General features: G+C 37.0%; 1 protein-coding gene across 1 annotated transcript; it reads left to right on the top strand.

Moving 5' to 3' along the window:
- Window positions 1-474: 474 nt before the first annotated feature.
- Window positions 475-10,660, top strand: LOC124165864. Its single transcript, XM_046543392.1, has 6 exons — window positions 475-945; window positions 2,725-2,820; window positions 3,449-3,841; window positions 8,045-8,200; window positions 9,393-9,498; window positions 9,654-10,660. Exons 1-6 carry the CDS (start codon window positions 475-477, stop codon window positions 10,328-10,330), a joined length of 1,899 nt encoding a protein of 632 aa, XP_046399348.1. The 3' UTR covers window positions 10,331-10,660.
- Window positions 10,661-14,843: the final 4,183 nt, after the last annotated feature.

Genomic DNA, 14,843 nt, shown 5'->3' with positions numbered 1-14,843 from the left:
AGTTAATTGAAGTTGACTATTCTGAAATATCTAATGTGAATTTGCTCCTATCAATTCTAGTTCCTGATAGCTGCTAAATTGCATGACCAGATTTGAGGCGGAAATAAAAGTAGATTCTGCTCTTTTCAAAGCTTTTTTGCCATTGACAGGTTTTATTAATTGACAGGATTGGTGAAGGGTTATAAAGCCGCAAACATCTTGAGAAGTAGGCAATCGGTTAAAAAATTGAAAAGATGGAGTCCCTTTATTTTTAAACTGTATCATAGTTAGCAATGATAAAGTGTTAGTGAATAAGCCCATTGCAATTTTTCATGGAAACAAATGCTTGAGTTCTACATGTATGCTATGTTAATTTAGATAATTCTCAGCTCAAATAATTATGGATGACACACTGTAAACATGGTTAAAACTGTTTGAAATGTGTTTTCTACTTCCTCATTGCTGTGAAAATAACATCTTGTTTGCATTCCAGACATGAAACTCCTGGAGGAGATAACTCGCAACTTAGCGGCAAAGTATGAAATTGCTTATGAAGATATCTTGCAGTCGAGTGAGTCGAAAGAGGATCAGGAGTACATGCTGAAGATGCTGAACAAGGAGAGGGCGAGGGAGGAGTTGGAGGAGCAGGAGAAGCTGGTGCGGCTCAACCAGGAGCAGTGGGAGGTCCTCTCCCTCTGCCTGTCCTTGCCTCAAACGCAAGTCGTCGTCTACGAGACGCACTCCATGAAAACTTCAGAGAACAAGGAATTGGTGGAGAATGCTGTCAATGCGGCAAACAGTGCGGCCACTGCCAATTTCAAAAAGTACATGGAGGAGAAGAATGTGATTCAGAAAGGTGATGAGGAAGCAGAGGATCGTGGGGAAGCAGCAAAAGAGGCAACGGATGTCATCAACATTGACGAAGGCAATCAGGCCGAAAGTGAAACTCCAGTCATTGATCACACGGTGAGTATCAACATGAAATTAAATAAATTCTTCAGAGCAGGGGTGGCAAATCTTTTGGCAATGGAATGCCAAAGTTTATAAAATAAGAGTATGCTTGCTCAACTCCCCTGCCAATCCAATCAAATCAATTGCTGTTGGTGCCCTCCCCAGATAGCACTAAGTAAGATAACACAGATAACACACATTTCTTATGGTTTTCGTGTGGAAAAATTGATAAGCAGCTTGTTGTAAGCTAAGGGGCTTATATAAGGCAAGGGTAAGATGTTAGGGAAGAATAGGTAAGGAATGCCATCAAATATCCTCAGGCGACATAAGTCGCTTCTGTTGGAGCGCCAAAGGCGGCTGAACAGTACGCGGCTCATCCCGACATGAATTTAAAGGCTACCGGTGGAATTAAGCAAGTCTTTATGAGGGATTAACAACTGATAACAGATTTTCCCTGATAACAACTGATAACAGATAGAAAAAAAATCAATAACTGCATGCGACTGGCTAGTGAAGATATAAAGCATAATACAAGTACTTTATCCTAGAGGCGGAAAGAAAAAAAAATAACATCAGGGAGAACCGAATGTACGACCTATGTATCTGACGTTCTGTACTCGAACAACTACACCACAGCAGCTGATGAAAGAGAATGGCGTAGTTACCAGTTTAAAATCCAATTTTGTAGAAAAACTTGTACATGAAAAACTGAAATTATTCAAGATCCACTCAATTTAACATTTATGAATTTTAATTTATAGCTTGATAACCCGATGACTAAAATATGTATATTAGAGATGCCTTCTGGCATTTCTATATTATTCTACATCGCTATTCTTGTGAAATTATGTTTTTTTCTTACGACCGTCGTTTCGCCATCAGTATAAATGTGAATGATTTTCAAATAATGGCAGTATGATGTTATTTCTACTCATATTATAGAAGTGTCAAGAATGGAAAAATTATTCTTATACATAAATCCCTTAATGAATGCTCAAAAACTATGGAATCTAAATAACATCTAAGGAAGTGCTGAAACTTTGGCATCCATTTTGTCATTACTCTGGATGTTTGTTGGCCTGGCCGTAAGAAACCCATAAGAAGCTTACTTGATAAGCGCCTTCCTAATTTCTTCATTTCACCTTATCTCAATGACTTATAATGTGCTAGCTGGGCCCTAGCACTGTGTGCTAAAATTATTGCTGAACATGCAGCTTAGGGAATGTGTGCCATATATTTTTGCTACTTATGTTTTAAAAGATACATTTGCATTTTTATAAATGCTGACAGTTTATGCCTACTTTCACTTCTCAACACGTTCTCTGCTGTGGATTTTTAGACAAATTCCCCCAAATTTCTTCCTTTTTCCTTTCACTTTTACACTTGGATCCTTTCCATTTGAGTTTTGGATTGCATTCGGCTATGTGCACCGTGTTTTTCTCGTCATAAACACGGCACCGAATTAGCTGTGACCAACTAATAGTGGCCAAAAAAGTGACTCATTCTATTATGAACAAAATGGCAGTGAATGTGTTAAGTAGTTACTGAAGCTGGGAAAGAAGATTCATGGAGAATGATTGATTTCTAGTTCAAAGAAATATTTATTTAATGTAAAGTTGTGTGTATCTGAAGCTTGTAGTGATTGCCAGTAAGAACATTGACTTCCTCCTCTCAACCATGGGGAAACCATAAATTGTAATCATTGTATTTCCTTTAAATTTACTTAACTTGAATTTTAGCCATGCATAATTCAAACTCGTGATGTTTTGTTAATATATTTTTTTTCTGTCTCAGATTCCATTGACAGATTTATTTGAAATAGAAGATATTCCATCTATAAAAGAGACCTCGAAAGAAGATGGATGCAGCATTTCATTGATAAGAAGAAAGGTTAGTTAACAGCAAAGTATTTTATTGCTATTTAGTTTTATTTTTTAAGATTGTCAAGTTTGAATAAGCCTCCACAAACTCCCATTTATTCCAATATTATTTACTTGTGAAATTTGATTTCTATTATGCTCAACTCAGAGTGGGTGAAGTTTTAGATGTGCTAATACATATTTTTAATATTCTCTTTCCCCATGAAAAAAAACATGGTCGGTAAATTTTAAAGCTATCAAATATCAAGATGTAATTTAAAAATATGTTTATCAATGAATGTAATGAACAATAAAATCACTGTCAGTATCAAAATCTTTCTTATTCTGAATGCATTTTGCTCAGGGTCAATTACCAATTTGTCAATTTCCCAAGTCTTCATGTATGTTTATAATGATTCTCACTTGGCTCAATCCTTATTTTCATGTATTCATGTATGCTATGGCATAAATATTGGATAATGTGAAATAAAAAATAAAATTTTCATAATTTAGTACATATATTGCTTTTAACAGTATTTCATACACTGTGTTGATTTAAAAGTTCAGGCTTTGAGCTTTTATGGAATGAATACTAAGGGTAAACATTGTTAGTGGATTTCTTCTAATATCCTAATTTAATGTATAACTTTTGATTGTAGGAATTTGTCCTGCTGAACAACAGATACTTGATTCAAATGGCGGAAGCGAGGGGATTGTTTGGGACAAAGGTTGAAGATAAGAACAGGTCTCCTTCTGAGTCAGCAAAGGGCAGTAAGCAGAAGAAGAAGGCTCGTACTTATTCTGAAGATAGCGATTACAGTGGAGAGTTTGGACATCGACCGCCCAGGAACAAAGAGTTGGAGATTGAAAGAATATCAGCACCTACAGTGGCATCTTTGAGGAGGTCACGGAAGTGGTCAACAAAAAGAACCTTTAAAAAAAGTGACAAAGAAGATGGTGAACATTCCTCAGACGATGACTATGAAAAGTACGTTTGTGGTCGGTGCGCCAGTCGAGGAGAGGATGAGTGCCATCACACGTTGAAAATGGAGGTAGTAGATGGCCGATGGTGGTCCAAAGGTTTTACCAAAGCAAAAAGAAAATTTCAGCCCTATGCATACATTAGGATTCCCTATCCCGTTCACATATGCATATTGAATTTTCAAACATGAAATATTGCCCTTGAATGAGTAGAAAATAACCATTACATTTGTTTAGGTTTCCTTGAAATTATATCTTCAATTGTTTGTGAGCTAACTTTTTGGAACTTGCTCATGGCTAAATAAATATATTGATAACTTTATATGTTCCACATAGCTTTATTCGGTAGGACTTCAACTCGATTCCACACCCCTGCATCATTTTCCTGTTTATTTGCTTTTAATGATGACAAAGGAGTGTTGCAACCAGTCAAGGCTGTACCAAATAAAGCTATGGGGAATAGACAAAGTTGTCATTATATTTACTCTTTGAAATTGTTTTACCAGCCGTCATCTAGGATTTGCTTTAAACTCTGGACCTCATAAATGCCATAGTAGCTCCATGCTGGTGCCTTTGTAATGAATTTTACTGGGCCACCGTTACCTGAATTCTCGTTCCTGTTGCTACATCCTTTCACATTCTTATCTCATTAAGAACTTTTTTAGGAGTAGACTTGAAAAAAAAACAGATCATTCATAGAAATATCATTTTAAATTGCATTTTGTGAAGGAAAGTGTCTCTTTCTCAAAAACTCATGAAATATTTTCAGTCTTACTCTTAAATGCTATCTTAGATTCCTTGCCAGTCTTATGTTGGCCCTTAAGAATATTTACAGTCACCATGAGCGTAGCTAGGGGGTTTGGGGGGAGGAGGGGTAAGTAAGACATGGGGCTGGCGTACCCCAGGAGGCTTGTTGCCTATACTGATATTTTGTTACCAGTTAATACACATTTGAAACCATGCATCATTAAAGCAGCTATATATTTCATTTTCATTATGCTGATTGTTAAGATTCATTGCTGCATGTTGGCAGACATTATGATATGTTAATTTAAAGTAAAACGGAGTGTCAAGGAATAATAATGCCTGGACTAGTGGTCTCCTCAGCATATGTAGGTATGCCATAAAGGAAAAAATCAGAGAAGGGCCAAATCCCCCAAACTTTGCCTGCTTTGTTGGCCCCGTGGCTACACTTCACGCAGTGCTGGCAACCTCATGTCTGTGAGCACAGAGGGACAGTTTACCCCTTGTGGCCTCCTACTAGGTAAGAAAGCCACTTACTATGCTATTACATATATGCTAGTATGGCAGGTGGTCCTGGAGTAGTGCCATGGTCTCTCCAACATAAAAACCCCAGCTACGCCCATGGAAGTCACTGATAGTATTTCATCTTCTCTGGAATGTTGATGTATATGAATCACAGGTTTGATTTAAAGGACTATTATTCATGAGTTGTTGCTTATGTAATCTTTTAGAGAAATCTTTTATACTTTTGTGGTTATTTCAAGCTGCCTGCATATCCCACTATTCTTCCTAGGATCCTTTAGTCCCACGATGTTTTTGTTTAGATTCAAGGAAGTCTATGTAATGATGGTTTGGATTGGTTTGAACTCACTCTGAGCAAAGCTAAATGCATGTGAATCTCATGTCTTAATCTGCATACTATCGTGCAAGCCTCCTAAATAGGCCTTTGGCATGGAATAATAGGACAACAGCCGTTTGAACGAAAAGAAATGTAAAGATGGCGCATGGTAGAGATATTTAGCCACCCCCTAGCACTTGATGAATTCCTTTATTGTTGTAAAGATAAATTGCCATACCTTTCTGTTCACAAAATATCTCTCATATTTTTATCATTTCTGTCAGATTTAGAAAATTGGGGTAGGTCGAAAATGATGCTTGTTGCTCTGAAAGATACAGATTCTTACAGATAATATTCTTTCAGAACTCTCAACCAATCAAAGTTTAGGGTAGGGTACATGAAATCTTTCCTCAAAACTACACCTAACTGCAGAGAGCTTTGCTGTGCTGTGCAATTATGGCTTCAAATCTAGATGTTTCAATCAGTGGCAAACTGATCTTGCCCAAGCTCCCCTGCATCAATCCATTGGAAAGTTGCCTGATACAATGGGTGTTTCTGGTAGCTCTCACGTTGATGTTAGAAACAGCTGCAGACTACCTGCCTGTGAGATTCCTATGATGCCTTTCAGGAAGGAGCAGATCTAGATCAGCAGGAAGGCTTTTGCCTTTGTGTCTCAATATTATTTGCTTATTCATAAGGCTTGGCAAATTTGTATCCTTGCCCCTGATTCTGGAACACACGCGGGCCATGAACGTTGTGTGGGTTGCGTATTACCAAGGATAAAAGTTTTAAGGAAGATTACTGCATATCATTAAAATGCCGTTCCCTCGATAATAGAGTAGATAATAGGATAATAGGGTAGTCATCAGAGAAAACGAAAGGCATTGATTGCGAATCGTTACCCACCATTAGTGTATTCATAGCAGGGTACTCTACTACCTGCTAGCAGCCTGCATCGTATCAGCGCTCAAAACCTCACCCCAAGGTCACCTCACATGCCCACAGCGGGAACTAGAATGACGTCACATGGCGTTTTCCCAGCATTCATACTTAGCCGTCATGTTTTCGCGCGCTTGAAAATTTTCACTTTTCATGTAATGGCGAAAAATAGATATCGTCATTTAAAAACCAAGCGTGAAATAAGTACTCCAGGAGTAATAACCTTTCAATTTAGGCAATGAAAAAATAATAGGAAACCACCCTATTCAGATTCACATCCAATGAAAAAGAGACAAATTCATAGTCATCTGTCTATAGATACAATATAATAAGGTCTCATTCAATTCTTACTTTCTTTCATCTTTCTGTCATATTCATAAGGGTACAGGGGGTCGGGACCCCCCTAAATATTTGAGCACAATGACAATAACATAAAGAACAAAATAACAAAATATTCATAAAAGAACAAAATATTGAAATATCATGAATTAAAACATTTGTTTGTAAAACGAAGGTTTTTTTTTAATTTGAAAAGTGTTAAAATTAGTTTTTAAAGCCCTATAATTTGTACCCTGTTTTGTTTTTAATTTTCCCCCCCTGGTTTTGGACACCTCCTTCTACCCCCAGAATGAAATTCTTGGCTACACCACTGAGTGACTGTGGAGAAAACGCACAAGATCATATGACTAACTCTTCTTCCCACCCCTCCCAGGACCCAAACTCTTTGCTTCATGAATGGGACAATTGGCAAACCTTCATTCTTACCCTGAATAGTCCCTCCCTTGCTTGCTTGCATGAGTTAGCATTCCATTCTCTAAAGGCCTTCACCTTTAATTATCCTCTCACAGTGCTCTGGGGACTGGATTTGAGAAATTACATGCATATCAGATATTAATCAGTTTAAATATGAATCAAATTCCTTGGCGTTCAATGTAAAATCAAGCAGAAAATTACGTACAAACTATATACATATTATCCTTGTTTTGTAGATTTTTCCCTTGAAATAATTTCATCAAATTATCTTTTCTTCCACTCATCTATCCGTTTGGCCACGGTCCCCAGGAACAGGGTTTGGCAGGGAATTGCAAGGGTATTTTATCTGCTCTGCCACAGCCAGAGGAGAAAAAGGCTCTCGCCTACTAGGAAATTTTCAATCCACAGAGGGTACGACTGGTAATCTATCTGTCACAGCTGAAGGGTTAATGCATTCAAATTCACCAAACGTTAGGTCTTGCACCAGTGCAAACCCTGGCAAAGGCATCAGCAAGTGCAGCCAGCTAAGAAATGGGCAAGTGAGAAGCTGATGCTGGTACCGGCTGTATCTTTTGATGATTCATAATGCACGCTTCCTCCTACATTCCAGCTTTGCTAAATAAGAGTTTTTACATTCAGATACCTTGTTTTCCTAAAACATGCCTGCATTTAAACTAACTTCTGGTCCATAGCAATGCCAGCATGTGTGAAAATAATCTATGTCTGGTGCCAGCTCAAAGCCAACAAAGGCATTAGCTTTGCTGGTGTGCATGAAAACGATCTCAAGGTGTAGTTCCTGATTTTGTCGAATATTTCTTCAGGAAAATCAATGGTGTGACTTTGGTTTATTTGGTATGACATCGTCCTGTATTCTCACAAATATTCCTGATTCTCCTTCCATATCTGCAAGCCTGTCGTTAAATGATAAATACATATATTTTTGGAAATATATTCTGTTTTTCTTACCATATTATTTCATAGGTATTTGATTTTATTGTAGGGTGGTCGACTGATTCATCCAGACAAATACATTGAACTTTCAAGAAAAAATTCATCTCAAAAAAATATACGTTCAACATCAAAAAAGAACCTGATGTGTCGTTTGGTTGTTCCTACAAAAGTGTCATTATTACGCCAGAATATTACCTGGAAAGAGGTTAGATAGGTACATTATTATATTCATAGATATTTAAGTTTTTCATGTCAACAAAACTCAGTTGTCATTTGGTCTCAAACAAACCTTTAAAATGTAGAGCAGTATTTAATGTTTCTTATACTTCTTATCTTCCTTGTCCTGATATTCTGAAGAAGAACTAATTGTACAGATGAGTATGACAAGTTACCCATGAATAGAATACGTTTTCTTTTTTTACATTTGTCTTTTGGAATGTTGATTGTATTAACACTTTTTATCTGAAGTTTTTTATTTCCTTTTTGGGTGTATCATGCATGAAAATTCACTAACCAATTAGGGATGTATACAAGGCTGTAGCAAATGAGGTGGATTTAGGGGATTCAAGCCCCCAAAAATGTTTCAAAGGTATGATCAGAAATTTTTTTCCAAATTAAAACTGCCGAAAATGTTCCCCCTTTCCAAATGGACCCTCCCAAATGTTTCCCCTGCTACAGCCTTGGTTGGTTATTATTTTTAAATGGGTACCTCAACTGTCATTTAGTAAATTTCACAAACTATTATATTTTATAAATTTGCTCAATTTTATTTTGAATGTCTCCTAAATATTTCTAAGCTGAAAGTCAAGGATGATTTATTGATGACTTATAATGACCAAATAAGACTTGATAGACAAAATTATTTTATACATAAAAACACAAACATCAAATCTCATATTTTACTTTCCTGACATATGAGTTGAACAAATTTTCTTGGAATTTCTTGTGCATTTAGTCCTCCCTGGTTTCAATGCACGACTCAAACATTGAAAACTTATACACTATGGAGGACCTAGCCTTCAGGAAATCCAGGGAAGAATTAATTTCCAAATGTAAATCTGTAGTTATGGAGTCCTCCTTTTAATGTATTTCTATTTTTGAGACTTTATTTTTCTCCCACGCACAAACTTATCCAAACGATATATAAATGACTGCTTTAAGACTACAATATTTCTTTATCTGTGATTATCAATTGAAGGCTATGATGTGATACAAACTTGTATAGAAACACATATTAGTAATCTTCCTATTGACTGCTGGAAACCAAATAGGGAACTTTTTTTTTGACCCACTCCAAAATTATAGTGGAATTGATCCTGAAACTGATGTGACAGATATTATTTTACAAAATATATCAATAATAAATTGAAAACGAAATTTTATTCATATTTTTGTAGTATAAAGCAAGATTAGAAGAGGCAATGCTGTCTCGTCAACTGGGAAATCCATCTCTTAACTCATCACAATATGCTGTTGGCAGCGTGAATAAGAGGAGCAAAACAGGCATGATAATAATTTATTAATACAAGCACTCAGTGAGGTTAAATATAAAAATTAAATATTGAGATTTTGTAATCACCTGTCATAACCATAAGCCGTCTCTTGCGTAGTATTTCCTCTAGTGATGAGCTGCCACTAATTACATCTAAATTTTACAGACATCTTCAAGAGGCATGCAACGTTAAATGATTCTTATGCTCCTTCAAGCTGGAACACAGTATCAGATAATACGTTTAATGTCAAGGCACGTAATGAAACATTTTCAATTCAAGCTGTGGACAAAGCAATTTTGTCAAATTCAGAGAATTTTAGCCTACGCACTCCCCGTGGCTTGAGGGATAGTTTAAGAAAGATTCATGAGGCTGTGCAACCCAAAAAAACCGATGATCTTTCAGAAGAATGGGTGTATGGTCATACGTTGTGTGTAACTCCTCAAGCTAGCCGAGAATCTTTAGTGTCGGCTTCAATGCAAAGAAATGGCAATGAGAAATGGCAAAGAAATGACTCAAGAGTTGACATCATCTTTCAAATGAAAGACTCTCAGAAGACAGCATCTTCTGAAAGAATGAATCCACGTGAAATGCAAGCTCAAACGGTGGAGAGTGACCATAAGCATGAATATCATGAGGTCCAAAGAGTCCCTTCATTTCAGAGTGAAGTATCAAAACCCCTGAAAATTACCAGTCAAGGATCATACGAGAAGGAAATATATGAAGATAACAATAGTATGAACTCTCAAGTAGATTGGAGGAAAGAAAAAGATGATGAGGGACCACATTACCTGAAGAGGACTGTCGTGGAATTTATTTACCCATACCCTAAGAGCCCTATATAGTTACCTCCTAATTCATTAAAAACCAAGCATTGCACACCTGTTTTCAAAAGTAATTTATTGCTGATTCCATGTAAATATGCTGACATTTTGTGGTTATAAAAACAATATTGAACGATTCACTTCAACAATTTCTTAGTAAAAGTTAGTTTGTCATTGTGCTCATTATGTCGCTTACTTTTTGCTGAGAGCTGCCGGAAATAGATTTCTTCCAAAAGATTTTTGAAAGAATGTTTGCTTTTGCGCAAAATGCAAATCTGAATATGTGTCAGTTATGAGGAGGGCCTCAACTTCCCTTTCAGGCATAATTAAAATGTTGAATTAATCACTGAATCGCTCTTCTCTTTCTACTAATTCTAAGCCTCCTGGTTATAGCATTTTCTAAGGAGTAATTTCATGTTGTTAAAGATAGAAACCCCACCCAATATTTCCGTTTCCGATAATTTTCCATACTTCACCACATCCGACTGATTGAGCGACTGACACCCTCTTTTTAATATAATGCCTGCAAAGTCTGTAATAAGTTGATTCATTTTCCTAAACTTTCAACAAGTGAATAAACCACTTATTGCATGACTTAAATGTTATCTTATCTTAAAATCTTAAATATTGGCTTATTGGACAAACACTTGCGTAATGTACTATAGTAAATGGAAGTTTTGCTCATGGAAGGTACAATAATGCCTCGTTTAGTGCAATTTCTTTAATATAGTGCAAATTCCTTCATTCCGTCAAACATCCCAATGTTGCTCAGTGTAATCAAGAAACCTTAACATCATCTTCATAAAACGTGAGCTTGTCACTACACTACAAGAGCACTAGTAAATAACTCTCATTTTACGCAGATTAATATTACTACTGGCCTCAAATTGTCTTCTTTGTTTATATATTCATCGAAATCTTTGCTGCACAATGACCAAAAATATTACCTACTTGTCATGCCATCCGGATAGCCGATCTACACAAATAATTTATCTCGTCTCCTTAACTGAATGGCGTTAATTAATTTCGATCATTAATTAAGTTTGGAATAGTGGAAATGATTTTTTTTAGGTAATGTGGTTATCAGGGGTATTGACTTCCACGTAAGGGGTCCACCCTACAGCCTTCAGGGTCATCGGTGATCACGGGGGAGAAATGGAGCCTTGGCACAGTTTCGTATGGATTATAGCATCAACTCGAGTCGCTTCGCGTGCGCTCTCTAAGGGTTTACGCACCTTCAATTTCCGAGGCTGGCATCGCTGGCTAATTTTGTTGGTGTTCGAACAAGTTTTATTTGAGTAATTGATATACTTTCACATTCACCATGCTAAAACACGAGATTGATCACACGAGAACTGAAATTTGCTACAAGAAAATCGATATCAATTGCTCAAACGAAAAATGTAATGAATTGGAAAATGCTGTAATTAAATATCGTGTAATTCGCAAATGTCGAAGGCCGCAACATAAACATGATCACCCAACAAATTGGTGTAGGAGCAGCATCGGGTCTTCCACGATCATCCGCCAAGGACAATAATGCGAATGGGTAAGCGAAGTTGAGGGGTTAGTGGAAATGCACGCAGCAGGGATGAAATATACTGTGTTTGCTGATTGGCCATGCAATCGGCCGCCACGAGGAAGCACAACCACCCCCTGCTGCTTCAGCGAGAGCGACAGGATTTGAAATTAAATTTTCAACGGTTTTTGTAACGCCATGGAGGAGATACAGCTTGCGTCGCCTCTATTGGGTTAGATGGAAGATGGGACTTTCTAGTCCCAATCTCGCCCATTAAAGACGTATTATTATTATTATTGGAGGTGGAAGGGGGTGTTGGAGCTGGAGGAGAAGGATACATCTGTTGGAATGGGACGTGAGAAAGTTCCTTTAGTTATCAGGTTACATGAGAGCAACAGGAAGTAGAAATCTTGCCTACGACCCCTTCTCATGTTTCCATTTTCAGGAGGCTGACTGCTTGTATGAGTCACCTAGCAGGCTCGCAGTTAATGCTGTAACTCAAGAAACATATACAAAACTGATTACCCGCGTCCATTTTGAACGTGATTTATAATCTATGGTACAAATGAACTGCTTAGATGAGGCACCACTCTGTTCCGATGAAGCTGCTGCCACTTTGAGCACATTTTCATCGGTTTTCAAAAATGTCTGTGGAGAGGAGATGAGTATAGGGCGATTCATTCTTTCCCATTGATATTATTACCCATTGTACGTGATAGCGATTAATATCATTGAATAGTTGTGAATGTGGTAGATCATATCATCAAGAATATGAATTTGGGTGAACAGGCTTAGTTTCAGATCATGTCTTCGTGACACTCGGATCAATGATACCGTCAGCGATGTGAGAGATGACTTTTGTAAGTACTTTTGTCGTAATTAAAAATAATCAAGTCACATGCAAAGTTTTATTCAAACTGATTATACACACATACAAGACAATGCCATTTTATGATAAAAAAAAGTTACAATTGTGGGTCTTCCGTGTTAGGCAATGCGGGCGGCCCCGCAAGATGGGGGGCTCGCACCCCCTTCACCCTCGGTAATATATATGTATCCGCCACTGGGACGTCATGAATGTCGCTTCAGTGGCCGATCAAAATATTCCCAGACGTATTATTACAGCGACTCATTGCCTCTTTCGTCTTTGGCTGGCTATGTTTTCAATTGTTCATTCATGCCTGCATTATGTAATGCATAAAATATTTTCTCGTCTTTTATATATATATATATATATATATATATGCATATAAATTCACAGGTAAGGAAAGAAAGGGAAAGGAACATGGAATAGAAAAAGGACGAGGACAACGGTGCTGTGGTAGATGGAAAAAGCCAGAAATCAGAGGGTAAAAATGCGGCCTGACTGGGACTCGAACCCAGAACCTCCTGGTTGCCGGCCAGGTGCTCTACCAGTTGCGCTACCATGATTTCGGCGGGGGTTTATATACAGTAAACTCCCTTTGCTTTGGCCCACAAGAGTAACAAATAGATGGCACTGGGGCAGCTCACCACTCACCAGCAGAAGGAATGGACGAGGACACATATATATATATATAACATAAAAAACCCTAGGATGGGCAGTATCAGAACACACACGAAAAAGATTATAAACTCACAATCACTAAATTTTCGGTGGCATTACCACCTTCCTCGGAGTTAGGTAAAAGACTGTAGGTAGAGGGTAGAATATGTGTTGTGGATATTAGAAAACAGTCCATGATGTTATAACAATTTTTTAAGGTACTGGGGAGTAATAATTAAATGAAAGACTTGAGATTATAATAGAACAAGGCAATTATTTTTGCAGAATACTATCCAATTATAATGGGTATGGCATCAAAGGAAAGGGCAGACCACAACAAGGCTTAACTAGTTTTGCAGAGACTATGAAAGAAATATTAGAATATATTATGATGGCCTGCCAAGTAGTATAGGATGCCAGTGACAAGTGTGAGATTTTAATTCAATATTGAATTTAGTGCATCCAACTTAATGAAAAATGAAATTAAATCCCTCCAGTACATTTTGTTCCCATTAAATCACTATTTTAAAGCATTCCAAGGTAAAGGATTATGCTGGGAGCAGGGTTCAATGTAGCATAACATTGAAATTTACATTCATCTTTTAATCATGTAAGGCTAATTTATTTATTCTTTTGTCTCCAACATAGCCAGAGGAAGGCCAATATGAATTCATATGTAAATATATCATTTGCTCAATAAAAATATTCTATATATAAATGTTGAGTTGGTAACAATAACAATCCCATTTTCTGAAAAAGATATTCTCTTGATGACCTAATAATAATGATAACACCTTACCCTGGTATGACTATTCTGTTAGTTTTATGACCTCATTAGCATACATATAAATCGCATGCATTTCTCAAAAGTGTTTTTTTACCTCTTGGTAAGTTTTCATTATCACATAGTGATATATTTTTAAGGCTATAGAGACATTAGGCTCAATATTTCACTAAATAACTTTATAATAATTTTATTATTTTCTTATAAGTGTCTATTTCCAAAAGCAAACGATGTGAATGCAATGCATGAACAATTAATAAATATCCCTGTAAAATATTCTTGATTATGGTCTAACTAACAATTCGTAATATTATTCCATCTCAACTGTAGTGACACATGAATTAACTCTCTTTCTTGGATAATAGGGGGATTAGGAGTTGGGAGGGGTTTATCATCTTCCTTTATATGCTAAGGGAGAGGTACACTTCCTCTCACACACATGTTGTGCAGCATGCAACATACTGTTGTTATTCTACCAGCCTTAGTGTAAGGCATTCAAAAGATGGTGTTTTAAAAGAAATTTAAAGCGATTTTGAATTGCTCCAATATACCTCTCAACAGTGGATCGAGCCTTGCAGTGTATATGTATACATTGCCTCATTAGCATTTGTTATAGGGGTTTGCAACCAGGTCACGTGAGGGTATCCTGAGTCTTTATATAATAAAGTATACAATATATGTAATATGGTTGGAGTTATAGAGCATT

The sequence above is a fragment of the Ischnura elegans genome, chromosome 9, assembly GCF_921293095.1.
Source record: "Ischnura elegans chromosome 9, ioIscEleg1.1, whole genome shotgun sequence".
NCBI lineage: Eukaryota > Metazoa > Arthropoda > Insecta > Odonata > Coenagrionidae > Ischnura > Ischnura elegans.
Note: the sequence above shows the minus strand (reverse complement) of the source record. Positions and strands in the feature narration are given on the sequence as shown.